Here is a 26,419-nt window from a genome sequence, read left to right on the forward strand (position 1 = left end):
CCCCTTAATATATGCGTTATCAAATTTGATTAGTGCGCTGTTTTTTTCTTGCGGTGCTTGGCAATCACAACGGCGCCTAAAGCGGCAAATACGTGATACGCACTCACCAGGGTCTTCTAACTTACACGAATGGGAATCGACTCCAAAATGCTCGACAGCAGCACCCCATACCACTCTGAAATTGAAATTTGCTCTGGTAACTCATATTCTTTTATTCTTTTATTATTAATATTAAACTTCTTTAATATTATGATATTAAAGAAGCAGTTGAGAACATACACAAATCGTGGGAAGAAATGACGAACAGCTGCATGAGAGCTGTCTGGCAGAATCTTTTGCCTGAATGCGCAAATGATTTTTGCGGTTTCATTAATCCTGTCAACAAAGTTATTGATGAAATTACTACAATTGGAAAAGACCTCGGCTTTGAGGAAGTAGATTCAGAAAACGTTAGAGAATTATTGGAATCGCATTCAAAAGACTTAAGTAACGACGATCTTCTTGAAATTGAGCATCAACATGCATACGAGGAAGAAGACGAAAATGAAGCAGAAGAAAAGCAATTTGCTCCCAAAGAAATTTCATTCAAAAAACTTGAACTATTTAATACACTTTAAAAAGCAAAAGAACTCATACTAGAGATTGATCCAGATGCAGAGAGAAGCATGAACGTTCGTTGAGGGTTAGATAAGCAAATTGATTGTTATCGCAAGATCATGGAGGAAAGGAAGAAAGCTACCACTGTTCAATTGAAGTTAGATAAGTTTTTTTTGCAAAAAATAAAATTTAAATCATACTATCTTTTTTTAAATTTATTCCTTAATAATTTAAGAACTATGCAGTGCATTATAGGTACATATTGAGTAAGAAAAAATATATTTTTACAATTTCATAATTTTCAAGGATTCATTATAATTATTCCCATTGTTTCTTAAGTTTGATTAGTGCTGCGGTATATTTCAAGGATTCATTAACCGCACTAATCAAGGGTTTCCTGTACATTCTGTTTTTAATGTCCCCAGATTCTATATACAGGTAGGTCCCGTTTTACGATGGTCCATTTTACGACTGTTCACATTAACGACTGTTTCAAAATATTACCTGAAAAAACTGAAAATAACAAAAAATTACAACTCAGTAACACGTTGCAGCAACACCTGTAAGTCCAAACACGCACTAGGTGTTTCTTTTGTTTTTTGTGGCGAATTGTGGGTGGAATGATAGCTACACCAAGAGTTGTTTACATTCGGTGTGCCATGTTCATTTCGTTGTGAATTTTCCCTCAATTGTTAACGGGTTACACAGTGTTATTTCTCATTAATATTTTTTGTGTAACCATGAGCTCTAAGCGTAGGGCAGTTTCTGTGCCGAGGGGGGGGGGCACAAAGAGTGTAAAACACTAACAATTAAAGAGAAAATGGATGCGAACGTCACGTAGAGCCTCTTGAGCATCAGTCGGATGTGTGTAAGGTGTTGAGTTTAGCACCTTCTACTGTATCGACGATTATGAACAATGTTGATAAAATAAAGCGCGCACACACACACACACAGGGATAACAAGTGTGTCATCCTCCAGAACAACTTATTCATGCAGTGAGACAACGGAAAAAAATGGAGAAATTGTTAGTGTTGTGGGTTGACGATATGAACCAAAATAATATTCCTGTTACAGAGGTGATAATTCTGGACAGGGCAAAGTCGTTATCTGACGAAATATGTGAGGAGTCTGGCAGCACTGAAACATTTACGGCCAGCAAAGGGTTTGTTTGTTTGTTATTTGGTTTTTAGGAGCATTAGCAACTAAGGCTATATTGCTCCGGGATATGCGGTGGTCATTCCCTGAATGACCTTTCCGCATCCTCCGTATTTGGTGGTGACGGGCTCGAACCCCGGTCTAATCAAGAAGCGTGTGCTACTGCTGCTCCTTCCCACCTGGCTACGGAGGCGCCCAGCAAAGGGTGGTTTCATCAGTTTAAAAACTGTTGCAAAATTCACAATGTGAAAGAAGTGTCTGGTGAGGTTTCTAGTGCTGACGTTGCAGTGGTGGAAGAGTATCCTTCCGAATTTAAACGCTTAATAGACGAAGGCAACTACCACCTGATTTAGTTTTTAATGTGGACGAAACAGGTAGGGGAGTCATCACTTGAGTAAATACGTACTCAGGTGATGACTCCACAGGACCAAAGTAAAATTTTATTTTATTAATTATTTTATACATAAGTACAAATAAAACATGTGAATTAAATGTTTAAAATATTTAATTATTTATAAAGAAATATTAGTGCATACTTGGAAAAATTTTGGGAATTTTGGAACCAATCTCATTCAATTACATTATAATTTGGTCTTGTTTTACGACTTTTCATTTTACAACCCTGTTTTGCTGGAACCTAACCATGTCGTAAAGCAGGTCCTACCTGTATATGTGTGTAAAAAATGGGAGAGGGATGTAGCTTCCAGTGATGACTAAACTAGAGAGTTCAAATTATTTGATCATTCTCCTGTACATATTATAAAAGACAAGAAAGCTAGGATAACTTAGAGGGCAAAGTCATAGAAAACATGGGGATATGACTAAAAGTTCAATAAATATTATAGTTTGGCCATGGTCCCTTAAAATTTTCATGTAATTAAATCTTTTGGTAACTAACCAATTGGAATAATGCACTAGTTAGTTCATTATCATGCCACATAAATATATTGAGGGTAAATGCAAATATGAGTCAAAGGAATGAGCAATGAGCACTACTAGAATTTCAAAGGGAGTAGTAGCAGTTGAGTATTATATGTTGCAGAAGGATTTTTTATTTATTTATTTCTTACACAAGTTTGATATTTTTGATGAAAACAGTCTCCTAGACTATGAGAAATTCCAAATTATTTTACTGTATGCTACACAACAAATAACCCTTCTCTTATGAAAAGTGAAATGATGATTACTGACTTCTCCTCATAGGGGGAATTAAACATTTTTCAACCTGAAATTTCTAATCACTATTAGAATATACATGCTTCAGGCTATCCTTTATATTTTCAAAGATTGGGATGGGTAATGCTTATTCTACAGCTACACTGCAGTAATGTATTGTGATTATCTCTGAAAGTTATACCCACACATTTCATACTATACCTAGTTTGTAGATATATCTTTCAGGGAGAACCAAAATAAAAAATCACTGTGACATGAGTAAGCCAAGCATAGATAAACAAAGAATAATTGTGAAATTATCACACAAAGAAAATACTTACGTGATCTTGAACTAAATTTCTTGTGTTCTGGTTTACTTCAGTCCATGCTCGTTGGAGAACATCAGCCATCTAATGCGGAACATAATAAAAAAAAATAAATAAGTAGTAGTCTTTTATATATACACCATCTATCAATATTTATAATATGACTAATATTCCAATATTCCACATCTTTAAAACTCTGGTTGGGGAAATGGTGTCACAAATGCACCATAATTCACATTTGTGGAGGCAGAAGAAATTGTATAACTGCCAGTTGAAAATCATTATCACAAACAAAATGTTGAGGTTGAATTGAATCGTGGACCAATATCAACCTTTCAGCAGTCACAAAAAGGATCATTCCTCTAAGCACATGGTTACTTCAGCTGACACACACATGTACATTTGAAAAATCAGTAAAAAAAATAATTCACATTTGTTCACTTTTTTGATGCTATCATCTTTTATGAGCATAACTGTGAAAATCCATTTTTATATTAAAAACATATTTTAATTATTTTTTTTAAAATTAAAACTCCCTTTAGACCCATCAGCAAGCAAAATGCAAATTTAAAAACCTACACACTTCAACCGACATGTGCAATTGCATGCCACTTTGTCAATGCAACACTTCACGTTTCATGCAACAGCCTGTTGCATGAAATGTGAAGTGCACAACATGTCAACAGTTTGATTTCAGATGATTCAAAGTCACAAAGCCAGAGAATATTACTGGTTGGAGGAAAGTGCATGTCAGTCAAGCCAGCTTGTTATCAATAATTGTACATGACAGATGCCACTCACATGTGCATATAATAAGGTTTAACTTAATTCCTGAATTTTATCCTAATTGTGCGATAATTAAAAAAAATTCTAGAATTGTCAGTGGAGAAATCAAAGAGAACATTTTTAAAAACAGCTATCAGGAGTTTCAGCTGTGTGGATGGAGTAGATGAAGAGCATGGATTGCTGAAATAATGTCTGGAGTATCATTGACCAGTGGGTTAACTAATTAGTTTGGACCACTATACAAAATATGAACTTGCAGGGTAGAATGGGTAAAGTTACTGTAAAAGCAGCAGGCACTCTTAAAGAGTTACAATAGTCTGTTATGTCTGCGAGAAATGTCATCAGTTAACACAGAATATTATTATGACAGTGGAGGTAGGATTTTGTAAAAAAAAAAACTGTGGGCATGTCAAATCCTGTTTCATATTATTATATTATACTGGAAGGAATGTCATATCATACCACAGGCATTTGACTCCTTGTTAATTTTCATATATTTTATTTATCTTCCGAAGGGCAACACTTGTAGGAAAAAAAAAAATCAAGGCTTACGTAATGGACGAGAGTAAGATGGAATGGGGAATAAAGGATTTCTTCATACAGAAATGACTTCTGTGAAGTAAACAGTTCAAGAATTAGAATCAAGAAATTTAAAGCAGCATTCCATTTCATATTCATGCTAAATGACACAAAGTTGAAATTAGCAATAAGAAAGGGACTTCACATGAGAAAAGTTAATCACTAAGATGAAAGTTGTAAGATCATCAACCAAACTGCAGTATAGATAGATTCTATCCTATGATCAAGTGATAATCCACTGCTAGTAAATCAGCCCCAAAAATGCAACATAACCTTAGATGATAATGTGCTATATAAATAACAATTACAACCAGGCTCAAAGACAGATTTCAAGAATGAAATCTGAAATGTAACCAATTTAGTTACTGGAACTGTTTGGATTTAATTATATCAATACTCTAATTAATATTTCATGAGAAAAGTGTGTTTTATTAAATATTCTTGATATTTTGTTTTTTTTATTCACTATAGCTATTTTACAATGTGATGATTTATCACTTTTTCTTTTTTCCAATCAGTTAACATTTCATAATTTTACATTCATACTAGAAGTAATGTCAAGGTTTCCTTACCTTGGTTTTCATAACATTCAATGCAATTATACCTCCAATTTCTGATACCACAGACAGTACAGAAAATATCAAAAACTGGAAGAGAAACAAAACGAAGAAAATTACACATACAAATTATTAATATGGGTATTTAAAATAGCATTTAATATACTTTTTTCTTTTTCAGAAAATTGTTAAAAGAATAATATGGTGTATTTGTGCATTATGAAATATGTTTACTAGATGCTTTTAAATGTGAAAGCCAATAAAATAATAAGTAACAGTCTCATGCAGAGAAAATGTAAGTGTAGAATAGAGTGACCAGATTTTCAGGGATGAAAATCAGAACAAAAATTCTGAAAATGAAAAATAATTGGACAAAATGAATTCTGAACATGAAAAATCAGGAAAATTCCAGGATCATCTATAAAAAGCTAGTGTGATGTAATTTTTACTGCTCTTTTGCAGAACACCCCCAATATTAACAATGCTAATATTATTTAATAAAACAGTGCACAAAAGGTCTAGAATTTTATTTTTGTTTCAAGTAAAATTATCAGTCAGTTAACTATAGGAAAACACAAAAATCCTATTCCAGCTTTAATGTTTAATTTTAGAAACTATTAACTATAGAAACCCTAAAATTAAAATACATTTTACATTAAAAAATACCACACAATTCTATTCATAACTACTAGTCGTGTTCTTCACTATATCTTATTTTATGCAAAAGATTTTCTGTTCTATAACAAAGTAAAAACATCCAAACAAGGGCAATGGAGTCCTTGTTTGGAAATAAGTTTTGAAATGAGAGCCATTTATTTGTAATCAGTTGCTACTTGCAGAAAAGCTTTCAGTGTACAGGCTCTCATTCAATTTTGCTTATCTGTACAACATACATTAAAAAAAATTATTTCCATATTGACATGATATGAAGCGGGGAGAACTGGTTCAGCTCTTCTTCTGAGCATAGAATATAGAAAGGGCCTCAGTTCAAATTCCATCTTAACAAGAGGATCAACTTTTTTCACATTGGTAAGTTACTTCAGTCTCGGGACAAGGGTTGCATGATTTTATCCGTCAGGTTTTATTTCCAGAAAACAGCAAATCTATTGAAGAGTATGCTTTATTACAATCACAATATACTGATGCTTCATAGTTTTAGTTGGTTTGGCACTTAACACAAGCTACCAGCTTTTAAGTATCGAGTTAGTCGATCAAATTTTTTTTAAAGAAAAGAACAGCACCCGTTCTTCTTAGCAATGCTAAAAAAATGGTTTATAAAAGTTTGAGAGTATACCTGATTTTAATTCTTCATTGGAATACTATTGGTAAAAAAATTAATGGATTAGTTAATGGGGGCACTACATCCAAGCATCAAGAGCAGAAAGTGGCAGCATTTGCTGTTTGCATCCAAGTATTGTAATAACTTGACTGGTACTGTATGCAGTGGGAAAACTATCAGGTCTCATAGATCCTATTTTCATTATATCCTTCACTAAATCCTATTTTATGTAAAAGATTTTTCTGTTTTATAACAAAGTAAAAACAGCCACATCAGAACCACAAGTATACTGAAATTTCAAAATTTCAGTGTACAGACTCTCATTTGTCTAAAAATTTCATGGGGGAGGAGAATTTGTAGTTTCTACATCTGAAATTTTGTTTGTTTTCTTTATTTTAAATAAGCTTTGATAACTGCAGTACAACTATGTCCACTACTTAAAATTGTGATGCATACTGTGCATTCAAACATGTCACAGGCAAATTTTTTTTTTAATGTTGATTATTTTTATTTTTTTTGAATGTTCATTCCTGAAAATATTTTTCCTTATAAACCACTGAATAAGAAAAATCAGGAAAATTCTGAGACCTATAGAAAAGTGGTTGTGATCTAATTTTTACTGCCCTTTTGCCTTTTGTAGAACACCCTAATATTACTAATTTAATATAGGAATTTTACTAAATGGGGATAAAATAAAATATCTGATGCACTATTAGATCAAAAAAATAGTGCACGAGCAAGTGAACATACAGTTCATATGGATGCTTTATTGTAATGTCATTACATTTCAACAATGTTAGAATTAAAATTTGTTACTATTTATTATTTTTAACATTGCATATTTAGTTCAGAAACATAGCTTTATGTGGAAAAATATGCTTATGTTGTATATTTATTAATATATTCCATAATAATTTATAAATTAACACACAAAATTTTACCATTAAGGACCTTGCAAAACATGCAAAATTCTCTAAGAAAGAATTCAATATCATTGGAATAACATGATGTTTTATTTAGATGAGAAAAGGAGGGGAGTATTCCTCCAGGATAGGCAATGCCAGGCTAACCTGCAGGTCACAATTAAAATGTTGCCTATAAATGTGTCAATCAAAAAAATTTTTTGATCACACCTCATATAAATGAACCGTAATCAAGAAGTTTCTGGATTGTATTAAAAAGAAGCAGCTGCTGGAAATGTTTCCAAAATTTTTCCTGGATTTTTTAATTTTCACAAAATCTTTGCCCTTTTAAGTGCAAAAATTTAGTTTCTGTGAATAAGAAAAAGAGCAGGCAGATCTGTGGAATACAGAGGCCACAGCCGTATTATTCTCAGCAAGCATGAGCAGGATTGTGATTTGGTACCCAATCTCCAGTGTGCGACTTTTCAGACACTTTCATAGCACATCTTCCAGTATCTGCTGTAGCTTCAATTCTGTTGTTAAGAAAAGTGTTATGTTAACTGGAATATTTCCAAGAATTTTTTTTTTATGGATTAAAGCTGAACTTACCAAAATAGTCTTTGCAAACTGGAAAATAATGATCAGAATCCACAAGTGGTGAAGATTATAAAAGTAGATAACTTCACTTTGTCAGCAATTTGTAGACACATTTAAAACAACCAAGAAATACAGACAAGGAAAAAGCATCTGTTACCCTGATGAAATATGCCAGCCGTACAAAAAAAAAAAAAAAAAAAACCCAGCAATTTGGCATGACAATAGCATACAAAGCAGTATTGAAACATTTCTCTCTCTATTGAATAGGAGTAAATCACCAAGTGGTTAAGGGTTGTAACACATTCAATAATACTGAGTTTCAAATACAACAGCGTGATAATAGTGGCTCTATCTTGATCACTCTCAAAATTGAGAAACTTCCTGTACCATTGTGGGGATGGGGGCTATTTAAATAACAAAGAAGCTCTCATATCTTAAGTCCTGGTAAAGAAGAATTACAATAAAAAAAAAAAGGATAAAATAGAGGTTTGACTGGTATCGTATTGATATCACTGCATTACCATCTTTTACATACCACAGCATTCTGCAACATCCTCTTCTTAATTGTTAACTTAATACAACTGAGATGAACCAGAGACAAATAAAAGGTTATGTTGCTGGATAAAAAATAAAATCTTAACTTTGAGAAAATTGCTCCTTCAATTGTTATTTTATTAAGTTTTTCAACAAGTTGTTCAACTGCATCTTCCATTAATTTTGTTAACAGCTCCTCCCAGTTGTATATATAAGGCTTTATATTTCTGGTTTTATAAAATTTTTGGGCAAAAGGTAAGCCTAGGCAACTCATTTTCTGTACTTGGTTTGTTTTGAGTTCTTATGGGTGTCTTTATTTGAATGTGATAACCACAGCAAAGGTATGATCTGACTAAAAAACTTGTCAGTTTTTCAATCAGATCATAATTTGTGCATTAAGTTAATCCCATTGATTGTAAAAATCAGGTCAAGTTGTTGATACTCTCTGATAGGTGGCATTTCTGCCTATCAGAAGAAACAATACCAAAAGCTTGGAAATGGGCTATTGGAGTGCAATGACTTTTTTTTTTTTTTTTTTTTCTTTCTTTCTTTCTTTCAGAACTAAATATTTTTATGGACCAATTGATTGCACATCCCAAGTTGTATTCTATTATCACCATTAAGAAACACGAGATGCAAAATTATTGCAATTCTGAGCTTTATGATGATCTATTATATATATACTCACAATCTTTATAAGGCAACTGCCTCTTCTATAGGATGCTATCCATCCAAGAAGACCTGCAAAAAATAATTTCATTAATGAAATTCATCCACATGACAGAATTTAAAAAAAAAAAAAAAAAATCTTGATTTTTGGGCATTATATCAATCCCACCAATGTGAAAAATCAGAAAAGCTGTGGTTATCTCCTAGAAGGTGGCAATTTCAAGTTTAGAGATACCAAAGGTTTTGAAATTAAAACATCTACAATGCAATAATCATCAACTCAAATCATGAATGTTCAAACCTTACTGATATACGTTAAAAAAAAAAAAAATACTATGAAGTGTTTGCTTATTTTCATTAATCTATTATTGATTAACTTTTCACTATTTGATTTTTATATTTTAAAACTTTAAAAGAGTGTCTTCAATAGACAATTGCTTACATAAACAAATACTCTTTAATGCTTTATGTCTTGAATCATAGTTATAACTTATCCTTTCTTATTAGTGATCGTGAATGAAAAAAGCTAAAGAATTTATTAAATATTCATGTATGTACTAAAGATGTTTAAATCCATCAATAAATTCATGAATATGATAAATTGACATCATTTTAACACACACACACACACACACACACACACACACACACACACACACACACACACACACACACACACACACACACACAGAGAGAGAGAGAGAGAGAGGGAGGGGGGGGGGGGGAGAGAGAGAGAGAGAGAGAGAGAGAGAGAGAGAATTGGCACTATATCAGCACCAATACAGTGCACAGAATACTGCATGAGATGGGTTATTATGGTTGTGCAATCAGAGACTATTTAGTTTGGTGTAAGGCCCACTGTTTTTGGACTGTGCCCCCGGAGTTAAAACAGTGCATGGTCTACAAGTCTGATAGTTATGCTGTGGTGTGCAGATGCCCCAGAGAAAGCTATCTTTTTTACCTACCAGACTGTCTTCCTGACAGCAAAGTTTGGCAGAGGCAGGGTGACGGTCTGCAGCTGTTTTTCATCATTTCATCTGGAATAATTAGTTGTTTTGAATAAAACCATGAATGCCAAGGTCTACCTATGTTTTGGCAGAACACTGAGGAAGGTCCATACCCGTATCAACAGGACAACAATCCATATCATACTGCTTATGTTGTGATGGACTGGTTAAAGGATATGAGCATCAAAAAATTGGACTGGCCAACCCAGATCTCTGATCTCAATTCTATAGAGAATTTCTGGGTTGAAATGGATCATGGGGTGTGTATGTCAGGAGAAAATGCCTCAAGTGTGTTTATTGTATAGTATATGTCATATAGTGTTGGGTTGTATTGGTCCGTTGTTCCTCCAGCCATTTAGCCACAGGGTCCCCTGAACCACACATTGCCTGTCATCGCCTTGAGGAGGCAGGCCGGATGTAATAGGGAATAGAAAGGTCTCTACAGGAGTGAAGCCTGGGCAATGCCAGGGATGGCTATGACTGTGGAAAAAAAAAAAAAACTCTCTGGAAAGTGAAAAAGTGAATGGGGGCATAGAGTCCCCATTCCCTTTTTCTCCATATAAAGAAAGAAATGAGGGCATTTCTTTCTTTATACGGAGATAAAGATAATGGATGATAGGAAGCTTTTTTCACATGGAAATAGGAAGTTAAAGGGATAAAGGGGCACCCCTGTGGGAAGAGCCCATCCTCCACAAGGTCTGAGAGGTGGGGAAAGGAAATGGGGATTGTAGGGGAGTAAAGTCATAGGGCCAGGATGTGAGGAAGGAGATCAAACTGTGGACATGCAGTGCTTCTCTGTAAGTAATCCCATACTGGCTAGACCAGCTGAACCCAGTATCAGCATATCCCATGCCATACCTCAGATCAGGGGGCATAATGCCAGCAAGGCAGTGGGGGATATCTAATAGGCTGTTCCGAGTGTAGTAAAATTAGGGCGCCTGTTAGAATAACATGCACCTAGCCCAACTGCACACCTGTCATACTTACATTTACACAAGTACACACTTTTTTTTTTTTTTTTACATATTACGTGCAGACAATACAAATGTAGTAGTACAGCACATAACACTCGCACAATTGTCATTCATCATTATACAAATTCTCTTCCATTCTTTGTCTTACACAAATAGACAGGTCCCACCTAAATTTTTTTTATATTAATCACATTCATTCGGTCACTGCATAGTTTACACAGGTGATCTGACCTTCATTCACATTTATACAGCTCAACATGCAAGAATTTTTCTTTATATTATTTTTAATACATATTCCGGGTACAATAGTTGACACTTACAGAAACATTCTCATTAATTCCCCATTTTTACATGCTTATCCAACTCAATACAGCGTGCACAGTTTTTTTTTCCTTTTTCACCGCAGGTGAAGTGGACTTGTTTCCCACCCAGCACAAGACACATATTGACATATACATACATACCTACATTTACTCACATATGTGCATTCTCTCTTACACACACAAATCTAGCATATCACAGCAGGCACTCATGCAACACAAAACATAAACACATTAAGATTTACTTGTGCTCATATTGCGCAAGGGCAGCAAAGGCCATAATGCACCTAACTATGGTGATGTTAAATACATAGTTATATCTGCATAGATGTTATTCAAATTTATACTGAATTGTACAGTTTTATCTGTTTGAGGAGACCAAAAATTTCGATTACATGTGGTGTGTCTGTTAGGAGGTCAGAAATGCTGAAAGAGGTGCTTGTCGTGGAAAATGAGATAACCATAGCTTGTCAATCAGTATTGTATTTGGGGAAATCAATAAGTACATGCTCGACAGTGAGCTGAGCGTTGCACTCTGTGCATTGTGGTGGATCAGTGCCTGCAAGAAGACAGAGATGAGTCACATGCGTATGACCCATTCGTAGTCAAGCTAGTACTACTTCTTCATGTCTATTCAACTTCCAAGGCTTGAGATCTTTCTTTATACGGAGCAGTTTGTTACCAACTTGATTTTGCCAGATATGTTGCCATTGCTCAACACTTCACTTCTTTATAATTAATTAGAAATTAGAGTGGTATGCTAAAGGGTCGACCTACAGGATATGTAGCAATTTTGGCAGCTAGGTCAGCACATTCATTTCCAATGTGACCATGGATCGAACAAAAGAGAATTTGTTGTTTGTTCTTATTTAACTTGGTCATGGTGTTCCAAATGTGTACGAGTAAAGGGTTATGATGATTTTTATTCTGCTGTACAGCTTGGATAGCACTAATTGAGTCTGTGTAGATAGTGCTGTGCAAAATATTTGCTGAGAAGGTGAAATTTAACGCTATGTAGATAGCATAGAGTTCTGCAATGTAGTTATTGCATTCAATGGGGAGTTTCTTGGCTATAGTAAGGTTGGGAAATACTGCAGCTGCACCAACATGGGTGTCAGTTTTAGATCCGTCCATGTAGGTTGGCGTGTACTCTGCATGCTGGGTTCTCAATGCGGCATGAATTTGCAGTATGTTCTGTTGGGATAAGGTATGTTTCCCCAACGATGTGAGGGAATGGTAGCACAGCGGTATGTGATACATCGAAGGTGAAACTGTACGCAAAGTGGCCGGCTGAATCATGCTAAGGTCAATTTGCCAATCACTGAGCAGGGAATGCAGGCGTATCCCTGTTGATGGGTAGGCTATGTAAAGATTTTCCCATTTGGACAAGAAAAGTCCATTCTGATTAGGGTTATACAGTTGCCCTTTGACTTTTGCTGCGTAGCTTAACAGAAGCATTTGTGTGCACACAAATGCTTCTTAACAGAAGCATTTGTGTGCGTAGATGTAAAGAGGTTTCAGTTTCTTCAGCATATAAGCTCTGAACTGGCAATGTACGGAATGCCCCTAGTGCAAGACAAAGAGAACTGTGGTGTATGGGATCAAGCGAATGTAAGGCACTTGGTCTAGCAGAGCTGTAGACCACAGAGCCATAGTCTAGACGTGACCGTATTAATGCATGATACAAATGCAGTAGCGTGTGACGGTTGGCTCACCGTGTTGAGATAGTACTCTTAAGATGTTTAGCTTCTTAAGGCAAGTAAACAGGAGCTGTTTTATATGTTCGAGGAAGGTAAGTTTTGGTCTAGAACCACACCAAGAAAGCGGACACTGCAAACCACTGGGATCATTTGATTTTCTAGGTGAAGTTCTGGGTCTGGATGTAGGTTACACTTCCTACAGAAGTGTATTCCAACAGTCTTTTGGGGCGAGAGGCAAAAGCCATTGTTTTGTGACCATTTTACAACTTTGTTGATGGCACCTTGCAGCTGTCTTTCTACCATTCACATATTAGGCGAATGGCAGGAGACACTGACATCATCGACATACAGGGTAGTGGACACTGTGGTAAACCCTGTGTTACGGAGTTCATTATTATATTAAATAGGGTGGCACTCAGTACTGAACCTTGTGGAACTCCTCCTTCCTGGATAAAATTTAAAGATAACTGGCTGTTGACTCTAACTTGAAATGAGCGATGGTGTAGGAAGTTTCTGATAAACTCTAGGTGACCACGTAGTCCTAGATTGTATAGGTTTTGCATTATGCTGTACCTCCAAGCTGTGTCAAACACTTTTTCTATGTCAAAAAAGAACCATGACATAGTGTTCTTTTCATACAAAAGCATCACGATGTTTATTTCTGCCCTGATCAGTAAATCAAGAGCAGATCTGCCTTGACAGAAACCACATTGTACCGGATTAAGAAGCTTGTTTTGGACTAGAAACCAGGTTAGGCGGGCATTGATCATTTTTTCCAGGACCTTGCTCATACAGCTGGTAAGTGCAATGGGTCAGTAATGTTGTGGGTTTGTAGGATCTTTTCCTGGTTTTGGAAATGCCAACACAAGTGTGATGCCACTTGTCTGGGAAGGTATTCTGTTTGAAAATTCTGTTATAGTAAATGCTATCATGATGTAATGTATTCCATCTGGTCCTGCTGCACTGAGTTTGGTGGTGGCTAAAGCATGGTGCAATTCTGTCATTGTGAAGGGGAGATTGTATGTGGCACTAGATGCTGATTCAAAGTTGATGAAATATTTTTCAGCCTGTGCCTTGTGTACCTGAAAATCAGGTGGTGAGTAAGACGTCATGGATGAGATTTTCATGAATGATTCGCCTAATGCATTTGCAATCTCCACTGGTGTTGTAACATCACAATCGTTTACAGTTAGTATGGGAAGGTTGATGTGTGGACGTTTAGAGTACATATGTCATATTTTGGTCCATATCATCCGTTTTTGTAGTTCTTGTAATTGTGGAGGTGAAACGTCTCCATGCTTTCCTTTTGCTAATCTATCTAATATGTTTTGCTTTTGCCCGAGCCTGTTTAAAGTGGATGAGATTTGCAGTTGTTGGAAACTTCCTGAAGATGTTCCATGCCTTTGTTATTCTTTTTTAGCTGCGCTGCATTCATCATTCCACCAAAATTTTGAGCATGCTGATATTTTGTTGGATTGCTTTGGAATCCAACAAAAGATCGCTTGGTCTGCTGCCCGTAGTCTTTGGTTAGATATATATTCTGTGGCTAAGTTTATGGATGCTTGCTGGACCTGCTTTTCTTCCAGTATTGCTAGTCGTTTGTATATATCCCATTTTGCTTTGGAAAAGTTCCATTGGACAGTTCTGTTAGAAAAGTGGGAGCTGTTTGTATCAATCTAGCATATCACTGGGTAATGGTCACTACCCAGTGGATTGCGGTGAATAGTCCATCTAAATATAGGATATATGGATGCTGAGCATAGTGAGACATAAATAGCTGAGATAGATCCTGTAGGTAAATGCGTATAGGTGTGTGTGTGCCATTATTGAGAATAATCAAATTGTACTAGTCAAGCAACTTTTCTATAATTTGTCTTCATTTGTCCATATTTTGATTTCCCCATAAAGGATGATGACTATTGAGGTCCCCTAGGATGAAGTAGGGTTGAGGAAGTTGTACCACTAGTTCTTCTAGGTCAGTGTAGTCTATATATTTTGATTATGCGGCGAGTATAGCGAGACAATAGTCAAGTCAAAATCAATGTTGACTCGCACTGCAACTGCCTCAAGGTTTGTTTTTAATGGGAGTGGTTTGGAGGGTATTTGAGCATTGATTATCGATGCCACACCTCCATGCGCCTGATTGTTAGGGGTGTGTACAACACAATCTTGCCGATGAATTATGTAGTTCCAGAGAGAAACAGTTATATATGGGGTCAGATTGGTTTCCTGAAGGCAGAAAGCGATAGGAACATACTGTGTGAGGAGATCTTGGATGTCATTTAACTTGCTGCGACATCCTCTACAGTTCCACTACAGAAATGTAAGCATTATTTGGGTTTAGTAGAACTCTTGATTTGTTTTTGAGGGGTTGAAGGTTTGTTTCGCTCAGGTCTCCCTTTCCTCTTCTTTGGAACGTATGGTTTTCCCATGTCCTTATCCTCATCAGTAAATAGTTCTAGTACATGCTCATCTTGCTGTGAGCTATCTTCTAAGTCCATGCAATCTGTTTGGTTTGCATCAGGAGAGGTATTACTTTAGTGTTTTGCTGTGGGGAGGCATCTGGTTGTACAGTAATTGGAGCATTTATGGCTTTGTTTGATTTACTGGTACGGTGGTCAATACTGACCTTGCCCACTGAGATAGCGATTCGCTTGGCAGTATGGTTACCACCGTTTAGGTTGCAATTGATATATGTCTTTTGGTTGCTTGAGCATAGGTTGGTTTATTATTATTCTGGCCTGGTAAAGATTTTTTGGCCTCTTGATAGGTGACATTGTGTTTAGTTTTGTATCGTTGTATGTGTTTTTCACGTTTCCAAGGGGACACTCCTTAGAAAACGCCGGATGTGCTTCTCTGCAGTTTGGACAACTAGGTGTTGTAGCTGTGCATTCAGTGTTTGTGTGCACAGTGGACCCACATGCAGGACAGGCAACTGCTCCTCTGCAGATCGTCTCGTAAGTGCCCAAACTTCTGGCACTTATAGTAGCGTAAGGGATTTGGAATGTATGCTCTAACACGGCAAATTAAGATAACCTGCTTTGATTGCTGTTGGTGGTTAGGGTTATTATGTTCCAAGTGGGAACTAGTATGCCGACTTTCTTTGTCATTATTCTTCTTACATTGATTACTCCTTGATCTTGTAATTCCTGTTTTAACTCTTCATCTGACACATTCATGAGGCCCCATTCGATGATGACACCTCTTGACGTGTTCAGGAAAACGTGTGGTGAAATAGTAATGGAAGTTCCACCAAAAGTTTTTAGTAGTTGCTCAGACTGTCGAGCAGTGGCAACTTCAACCAGTAAGTCTCCCAATCTTAAGCGACAAACTGTCTTGGGGTACCTATTATGCTTTCTAGGCATTTTTGCACTAGAAATGGCGATAGTTTGCTTTAGGTTGTTCTTCAGTTGAGTGAATAATAAGAAAGGTTGGAGTTCTAATTTTGGCTACTTAAGTCTTTTGACGCTTAGCTGCAACAAAATCAGGCTCCGACTGTTTTCGCCCTGTAAGGGTCTCATCCATGCACCCAGTGGATTTCGGGGTCTTAGGATCTGCTTGCTCCATTTTGCCCTGGAAGGGAGAGCTTTTCCCCTCCAGGTTACCAGCCCCACCACATGGAGGCAGGAGCAGTGCCATCTTTGTGACCAAGCGGTAGTGGGTTAGTAATAAAACAAAAAATGGAAGAAAGAAAGCAAGGTTACTTTTCCTTCTGATCTGGTAAAGTGCTTTCTTTACTGAATGAATTGAGTGTTAACGTAACGCTGAAAATAAGAAAACAATTTTATTTCACCAAGAAAGAGTGCTAATTTACTGGCAGAGACACTTGATCACAAAATTGCTTGGCACCCGGGGCTTTGTGCTCATATGTTCACAATATCTACCCATTTATATTTATAATTCGTATAGTCAGGCATATAAAATAATTATAGACAGATATTACATAAATAATTATATCTAGAAGATTGTTACAAAAGAAGAGATGTTATAAAATATAGTGCTTCAAGCTCTCAATCACACAAGACAATGTGTACAGATTTGAGAGCAGCAAACCAGCATTTGAGAGCAGCAAGACTGCCATTTATGGTACACTGAAGGGTATACGCCCAAGCAAGCGCTCTCCATCACATCCAACAATGTGGGCATGACAGAGCACTGCAGAGAGCATAGATTTGAACACTAATAATCACTGATCTTGCATACACCAAGAAACAAATACCCAGGAAAGAGCTCTCCATTATGTCCAGCAACTTGGACGCGATTGAGAGCTCCAACCAAGCAACGATAGTCATTCACACAATACATACACTCATGCAAATTATGACACACAAAAATTCTCATACTGGATAGAATAGCTCTGTAATACCATATGCCTGCACCATAGGTTATGACTGAGAGGAAGACTACCTTGTAGACAAGTACAAGTGTTCTCTTCAGTCCCCAGTCATTGCAGCCAGAGCAGCACATGGCCCTGGAGTCCTGTGCAAAACTTAAACGGGGTTTTTGTAATAGTAAATTTTTTATTTTTTCAAATTTTACAGTAACAGAAATAATTAAATAATTTTATATTATACCGAACAAATATTTTAAATAAGAATAATATTTAATACATTATCAACAATATTGTTTAACAACTGCAGTCATCTCATAAAAATAGGAACATAAATAAATAATAATAGGAACCAATAGTCAATAGGTAGGCTCTTTAATAGAAATGCGGAAAAGACACTGATGATACTATTATTTAGACCATTTGAGTGTGGAGCCCTGTTTGGCAGAACCGGTTGAACATGCTCGTGGCCAGCCCTGGGTGCAGTTAATTCTCACTTCCTGTTTAGGTTCTCACCTTCTTAGCAATATGCACAAGATATGAATGAAATGTCAGTTTGGAGTCAAACATGACTCCCAAATATTTAAATTCTTTCACCAGGGCTACCATTTTACAGATATTTATATCTGTGGAGCTGTTCTTTAATTAACATAGACTTGGTTTTAATTTCAGAAATTATTAGCTTATGGGTTTTTGTCTAGTCCTGCAGGATATTAAGAGCACGGTTTGCCTGATGTTCTAGGCTGACTCTGCTGTTCAAACATTCTGGTTTCCCTTGTAGGTGAGACAAGTAACAGGGGACACAAATATAAAATCTCAGGGAACAACAGAAAACTGGATCTTGTGAAATTAACCTATGGGCAGCAAATTGTCAAAACTAGAATAAGTTGTCTCCTAAATGTTGTAAAGGCAGTGAGTATGGCTAAATTCAAAGAAGAATTGATTGGATGGTTACCTTGTTTGAATGGATATTTATGAATCTCCTGTTTTGTTTTATTTTTTATTATTATTTTTTTAATATTATTTTTTGGCTGATGCAGAAAAAGTCCACATTTCCCTGGAACAATTGTCCTTCCTAATACAAACAGAAGTTTAACATTGATAAAAGGGAGGTACTGCATTTTGCACAGCAATAATCCCAGAATAACATACCAAATACTAGATATGTTATTCTGGGATTATTGCTGTCCAAAACTCAGTATTGTTAATAAGTGTTTAAGAGAAGATTTATTGTAAGTGATGGAAAATTAAGAGGAAATTTTATCAAGTAAACTTTTTTTTATTCACACTTAGAACTGAGGCAAAGCTGCATTAATTGATGTCAGCTAAGTATTAAAGCATATGACCTTTAAACTGTTCAACATTTGCTAACATATTTAATGAGACTACATAGGTTGTGTCTATATCCTTTTTAAAAAAAAATGGAAATAAAATAAATACTAAAATCCAAACCTGGAAACACCTATAAATAAATAACACGTATTAACCCACCAGACACAAAACATCCTAATAAAACCTTATATATATATAACAATAAACCATTTAACACAAAGTGGCCATTTGAAGTTTGCGCAAAAAGCACAAGCTTCAAATTCATCCTTGAAGCTGAGCATGCTTACATGCACAAATCCAGGGTTTCCGACACCAGATAATAGGGCATTTTGAAATTAAAAGGTAATAGAATAGTGAACATATCAGTGAGTGAAAAAAATGTTAAAACCACATTTTATAAAGTGTAAGGGAAAGGCTTTTGTGCTATTGTGTGGGGGGATGTGCTTGGTGAGAAAACAAAGGGGGTGGTAGCAAGAATGCCTTTATCACTTATCAAATACTCTAGTAGGTTAGAAGTCAAAGTGTACAAAGGAATACTGAACAGATCACAGAAAGAATAAGTGAAAGTGAAAAGAGATTTTACCCAAGTAATTTGGATTCATAAGGGAGGATAACAATTAAAATTGTACTTCTAAGAATAAATCAGATGACTGTGAGGATAACACCAAATTATTTTTAATTACTTAGACAGTTGCTTTAAATATGTAACTCTGTGCCTTAATTCAGCATTTCCCAAACTGGGGTCTGCAGACCAGTTCCAGTGAGTATGCAAAACCATGGTTGACCATATACACCGGTGAGCCAAAACATTATGACCACCTACCTAACACGATGTTGGTCCTCCACATGAAGCCAAAACAGCTTGTACGGGGCGAGGCATGGATGCTACAAGATTTCTAAATGTGTCTTGTGGTATCTGGTACCAACACTGAAACTAGCAGATCCTTTAACTCCTGTAAGGTCCGTGGTTGAGACGCCGCAGATCAGAGTTGCTGTTCTAACGCAAGCCACAGATGCTTGATGGGATTGATGTCTGGTAAATTTGGAGGCTAGGGCAATACCTGGACGTCTTCCTCATGTTCCGCGAACCAGTCTTAAACAATCCGGGCAGTGTGGCATGGTGCATTATCCTGCTGAAAGATGGCACCGCCAGAGGGGAAGACTGTTGCCACGAAAGGGTGCACCTGGTCAGCAATGATGTTTAGGTAAAGTGTAAAGTGTATTTAGGGTCATACGGCACCAGGGGTTTCCCCCATCTCCGCGTTGTTTACATTGTGATGGGTGTGCCAGTTTGCTGGAAATGCCAGAGATTTAAAAGTGTATGGATATTGTTCATATGTAGTGTCGTGTACCGTTGTTCATCTGGTCATTTAGCCGCTGGACCCCTACTGAGGCCCAACGTTGCCCCACTTTCGCCCCGTGGAGGCAGACCAGGTACACCAGTATTATAATTAATTTACTCTGGCAGGTCCTGCCACCTAATTTCCTGAGATTTCAGTGGCTAGGACCTTAAAAAAAAAAAAAAAAAAAAAATTCGCACGTTGTATGTTGATCACATACATGTTTCCCGGTTTTAAGGTGTTGCATTTGAAAATTTAATGGCCGAGGAGAGGGCGAAATAATTTAGAGAAGCTAGAATTTTGGTGTGGGTCTTGCGCTGGCATAGAGATAGAGAGGGGAGGAGACTGAAGGCTGGGGGGGGAATAGCTAGGAAAGACTGGGGTCAATAGAGTAGACGACCCCAGCATGTGCCAGTGGGGCATGCCCATGCCCCACCAGAGAGAAAGATGTGGGATGGCAGGGGGGAGGCAACAAGAAGGCTGTCGCCTCCCCCTCTGCCAGGGAAGGGAGGAAAGTGTGCCCGGCAAGGGAGCCGGCACAGGTCGCCATATGGCCTGGCGGCTGCATGTCTGCTTGAGTCAGGTCCTTGTTGTCCCATCCGTGTGTAGGTTCCTGTCTGTGGTTGTCACTTGGCAGCAGGACAGGTGTCTTAGTCAGGTCCGTAGTTGTGGGTATTTAGTCCAGTCTGTACTTATGTCTCTATCTGGAGTCATGGTCATTAGTTATTGGATCCTGGGTCCATTTGTTGGATCCGAGTTTGTCGAGTTTTTTTTTTTTTTTTTTTTTTTTTTTAATGCTGTTTCTTCCTGGGATGCAATCCCTTTGTGGATTGTCTTGATGGTGACTGTCCGTGCACCTTATATGGTTGTTTGCAAAGTCATATATTGTGAGCCTGAGAAACGCTATTGTGGCTGTGGGGGCGGAAGAGTATACCTTCTGTGAAAAAGATCTTGTGCAAAGTTTGCCAGTGCTTTGTAGCTATGCTCTTCCTCCAATAAGCGTTCCTCTTGATTCTCTGGTACATAATGTAATTCCGTAATTAGTCGGCATCGGAGGTCTTCATAAAGCTTGCAGTGGTACATTAAATGCTCCCACGTTTCCACTAAGCCACAATGATAGAGGGCAGTGTTGCTCAGTCCAAAGGTCATTAGTTTGAATCTGATGGCGCCGTGGCCAGTTAGGAGGTACGTGACCAGCAATCCTGGGGAGAGCCAGCTTGGGTATTTTGGGTATACGGCCGAGACAGTTGGGAGGAATTTTCGCGTTATTTGCCCTTTTGTTGAGTTTTGCCACCGTGTTTGCCAGGTTTGCTGAAGATATACAGTTAGTCTTCTTTTCTCTATTTTCGGTTCGATGGCTACATTTAATGTGAAATTTAGGCAGGTATCCGGAATGCCTCTGGAAAGGCTGTAGAGGAGTCCACTGCGTATCACTTCCAGGTCCAAGGGGAGGGCACCCGTGAGCACCTGAAGCGCGTGTGTACTCACTGTTTTGCAAGCTCGTGAGATAGTCAGTAAGATGTACCTCTGTATGGTTTCTAGTTTTCTTTTATTAGTTGCAGTGGTTGCTTTCTTGTACCAGACACCCGAGGCATAGAGGATGACTGGCAGGAACACAGTTTTGTGAAAAAGAGCAAGGGTTTTCTTCTTTATGCCCCAGTCCTTGCGGGTGATTCTTGCAAATAGTGACGAGTAATTTCTGATTTTGTTTCTGAGATAGTTAAGATGGGGAGTGAAGGATAGGTTTCTATCAAGGACAACCCCAAGAAATTTCATTTCTGTGGTCAGCTTGACGGTGGTTCCTTGTACTTTTATTTGGGGGGGTCTCCTGGTGTCCAGGGTTCCCCGAAGTAGGATGGAGCTTGTCTTAGTGGATGATATCTTCAGGTTATTTTCGTCAGCCCATTGTTGTAGAGTGGCGAGCGCCCGGTTTGCTGTGTTTTCCAGCTGTGCCCTGGAGTTTTCTGCCAGTGTCAGGACAAGGTCATCCGCATACGCATGGGAGGTTGCATTTCCGAGGTTGAGGTTGAGGAATCCGTCCAGGACCACGTTCCAGAGCAGTGGGCCCAGGACGGAGCCCTGTGGGCATCCTCTGTAGATGCGTCTGGTTATTGTACAGTAAGGAGCAGTGACTTTTACTGACCTGTCGCATAGGTAACTGCTGATGCAATTGTAGAGATTACTTGGGAGTTTGGCCTCACGGAGCCTGCTGAGGACGCTTGGCCACCAGAGGGTGTCAAACGCCCCGGCAAAGTCAACCGCGATGGCAAGAAAGTATTTGCGGTCTGTTTCTGTTGCAGCGTTGATGATGCTGCGTAGGGCATCGGTGGTGGAGTATCCTTTTCGAAATCCAAATTGTTTGGGTGACTCTAGGCCTGCGTTTCTATAGTGCTTCTCTATCCTGTTTCGCAGGAGATGTTCAAGAAGCTTGCTGAGAACTGTCAGGAGCGCTATCGGGCGATAGGACCCTGGGAGGTCCTGCCTCTTCGTGGGATTCTTCAAGATCAGCCGGAGCGTCGCCACCCTCCAACTGCACGGGAAGTAGCCTTCTTTGAGGCATTTATTGTATAGTTTCAGTATTTCCTCCGGGATAGTGTCCACTGCTTTCTTGATGATCTCTGGCTCTAGGAGATCTTCGCCTGGGGACGTTTTGTTTCTCAGCTTGGCCGCCGCGATCTCCAACTCAATCTTGGTGAAAGGTTCCTCAATTTGCTGGGTTGTGTATATCCTGTTCTGTTGGCAGAGCAGTACTTGTTCTGGCGTAGCGGGATCAGTGTGCTGCAGAAACATAGCATCCAAAATATTGTTGACAGTTTCGTGCCACGTCTTTGTGAACCCCCCTTGCGGTTTCCTCATTGCTGGGAGTACCTCGCCTCTGGGAAGCCTATTTGTAGTCACCCGATAGACCACTCCCCAGGGGTTGTCATTTCCTGTCGTGGAAACTAGGTGTTCCCATGTACGCTGTTTTCTTTCTCTGATTTTTGCTGTGTATTGATTCCTTGCAGTGCGGTATCGTTCCCGGAGCGCCTCTACTTCTGCAGTAGGCCAATCACGTCTAGCCCGCTGGAATTTTTTCCGACAGGTGTTTGCTACCTGCCTTAGTTGCTGAAGCTCAGGGTTCCACCAGGGTACCGCCCCCGGAGATGGTTTCTTTCTTTTGATAGATTTGTCCGCCGCTTCTGTGATAAGTCTCACCAGTTTTGCCTGGTGTTGGTCTGGGGTTGTCTCTTCTGTATTGAATGTGTGGGCGGCCACCCGTATGGTTTGTTGGAATTTGGGCCAGTCTGCTTTTCCTATGGCGTATCTGTGCTGTATTTGTCTGGGTGTTGTGCTTCTGGCTATTGTTCGGTTTAGTTGGAAGGTTATTGCTCTGTGGTCCGATGTTGTCCAGTTTTCCGTTACTGTCCAGGCTGTGATGTGATCAGTGACGGATCTTGTGGCAAGGGTGACATCAATTGTTGTCTCCCACATAGTACTGGAGAATGTTGGGAGGTTGTTTGGCTGGTTAAGTATATTATAGCAACTGTTTGTGAGGTACTCTTCCAGATGCTGCCCGTTCACAACGCCTCTCCGTCCTGGGGTTTCGCTATACCATGCCGGTGAGCGGCAGTTTACGTCTGCGCCTACAATTATTTTGGCGTTCGGAAATTCTGTGTGCATGGTCTGTAGGTAGTTAATTGTTGGGAGGATATCTTCCCCCGGTCGACTGTATATTGAGACAGCATAAAATTCCCCTAGTGCGGTGACTATGTGGGCACACGCAGCCCAGGGGAGGCAGTAGTTTGATAGTTTAGTCACTGTGTAATCCGGATTTCTAACTAGGATGGCTGCCCACGGGGTTTCAGCATCAGTATGCACAATCTTGTATTGCATGGGGTATCCCCTGACCTTTTTGCTGTGTGTATACGGCTCTTGCACGAGCATAATGTCGACATTTTCTTCGCTGGCCTTTTTTACCAACTGGGCGGCAACCGCCCTAGACCTTTGCGCGTTGAGCTGTGTGAAGTGAACTTTTAGTTGGTTATACTGTTTAGGGCGTGCTTCCATAGTCGAGTCTTGTTTGGTATACTCCCTTGGCCTTTATGTATACAGGGCACTTGTTGTCACGGATTGAATGGTCTGCCTGGATTTTGTGCGCCTTGCAGTTTGCACATGTTGGTGGATCCTCTCTTTTAGGGCATGTCTTAAATTCGTGTCCTACTTCAGCACAGTGCCCACATGTTGGTTGCGTTTGGGCGCATGTGTGGGTGGTGTGTCCGAAGCGGCCACACCGGAAGCATTTGGGGACTGTCACATGTTCATTGTAGCGATGACTGCCCCAGTTTATGAACACTCTGTTGTGTTTATTTATAGTATTCCAGGCCGCAGGCGAAAGCTCAACCACCCAGTTTGTGGCGCTACCTATTCGGGATTTGGTTTGATACCTCGGATTTATAAGTGATGCTGGATCTACCTCCGGGTGTTCTTGCTGGAGGTTTCTCATATACAGTTCTTCTCGAAGAGCTGTTGGTGTGAGGTCTTGGTCCGTGTTGAATATAATTATGCTAGGCCCTCTTTTTTGGGGGGGCGCGGCCTCCAGGCCAAGAGTTTGTATTCTCGGATTGGCTATTATTTTTTGGGCATCTTCCTGCGTATGCGTTTCGATTATTATGCCTGTGTTGCGCGTTTTCCGTACTGATTTAATTTTTGTGGTCTTGAGATCCTCTGCTAGTTTTGTCATTACTGTGGTTTTGACTGCTTCGCTGGAGGTGTGCTCCTCTGTGGAAGTTGGTCTGAGGATGACCAAATTCGGCCTTGGGAGTAGTGTCTTCCGTCTGGATGCCGATTGGAGTGTCGTCTCTGGTGGTTCCTGGGTTCTGGTCCTCAGCGCTTGAGCGTATGTGGAGGCGCGCTGTGGCATTTGGTTTGCCCCACATTCCATGTATGCTTGTAGTCGCGAGGTCGCTCTTTCACATTCGACATGAGTGTCTAGGAGTATCGTTTCCATTTTATGGAAGATCGTAACTATTTGGGCCCTAAGGCCTGTGGATACTCTGTTTGAGTGGTCCTTGAATAAGTTTTCGAGGGCCATCTTTAGGAAGAGAGACTTCTGGTAGACAGTACCCTCTGGGAGAGCAGGGTCAAGTAGTGAGTCCTGTTGCTTTTCGTCGTTCTGGTCCTTCTGTGAGGTTGTGTTGTGTAATTGGTCTCTCGCTTCAGTCTGAGACCGCGTTTCACGTTGTTCTGATTTTGGTGCCATTCGTTTGACATTCTTCCATTTGGTTGAGAGGGCCCCCGGGCGAGTGTCCTCCAAATCCTCTGCGGTTATCTGGATGTAGTCGCATTGATTAGGTTGCTGTGTGTCCTTCATTTTGTCTGTTTCCCCGTCCATGTCTACAAAATTCGGATTAACGGGGTCGTCCGAATTAGCGGGATTTTGTTGATAGTGTTTGCTAGGGCTTGGATTTTGCTGGCGGATGATGTCAGCCACAAGTTTGTGGGTATATTAGTTGGCTTGCAGTAAGCCGTTGAAGTTTGGTTTGTGCCCCCAGTTAGATTGTGGGGGGGGGAGAAAACAGCTCGGTACAGAAATACTCCTAGGAGAGCGGGGTCACTTTCTTTGCGGTTTTTAGGGTCGGCGAAGTTTCTGGTAATACTAAAAAGTTATTTGGCGCATCGGGAAAAGATGACATTTCACCATTGTAAGTCTATGGTAATGGAGGGGGGGGGGGAACCGTTTTGGTCACTGTTCCTTAAAATGAAGAGTACGAAGATCGCTGAAAATTTGGGACTAGGTCACAGTCCGAGGTTACTAGGCTTGGGTCACCTCCCCAGTCAAGTTGCTCGATAGAAGCGTGGCGACCGCGTTATGTCGGTTGCCTCTCTATATCCCAAATGTCAGCCACATGGTGACCATGCGGTCTGGCACAAAGAATACAAATAGTGACGCTTCTAACCAGCCAAATTCCCAACAAAGCACAGAAAGTTTCTCACCTTGAGAGTCCACTGGAGTTGAGGAATCACTGTATATACTTTTGATGAGAAAAACACTTTAAACTGAAATCCACGAGTGTGAAATGAACAACGTGTCTGGCAGCCATATTAACGATCGTGAAGGCGGCCATATTGGCTCTATGCATACGCACTGCATACAGGCACAACGCTAACATATGTAAGAATTTAAAAACTCACATAAATTCTTGAAATCCGCACAGAAATTCACATAAAATCACCTGATGATTCAGTATCGTTAGTTCTTCAAGTCCGAATCTTTGGCGAATAGTAAATCCATGTTTAATC

The 26,419-nt window shown here is 39.1% G+C and overlaps 1 protein-coding gene across 2 annotated transcripts in view; it reads right to left on the reverse strand.

Moving 5' to 3' along the window:
- The window catches only part of LOC150075369 (CD63 antigen-like), a 72,372-nt gene that overhangs the window by 12,039 nt on the left and 33,914 nt on the right, over window positions 1–26,419 (reverse strand). Inside the window, exons 4-6 of one of the 2 annotated variants that reach the window (XM_090388857.1) lie at window positions 9,157–9,209; window positions 5,172–5,246; window positions 3,250–3,318 (exon numbers count right to left, since the gene is read on the reverse strand). In XM_090388857.1, the coding sequence (XP_090244983.1) occupies window positions 3,250–3,318; window positions 5,172–5,246; window positions 9,157–9,209 (197 nt within the window). The remainder of the gene's footprint in view (window positions 1–3,249; window positions 3,319–5,171; window positions 5,247–9,156; window positions 9,210–26,419) is intronic. The other variant, XM_090388858.1, reaches the window with a different exon arrangement.

Source organism: Mastigoproctus giganteus, chromosome 14 (assembly GCF_048544385.1).
Source record: "Mastigoproctus giganteus isolate SK-2022 chromosome 14, ASM4854438v1, whole genome shotgun sequence".
Classification (NCBI taxonomy): Eukaryota; Metazoa; Arthropoda; class Arachnida; order Uropygi; family Thelyphonidae; genus Mastigoproctus; species Mastigoproctus giganteus.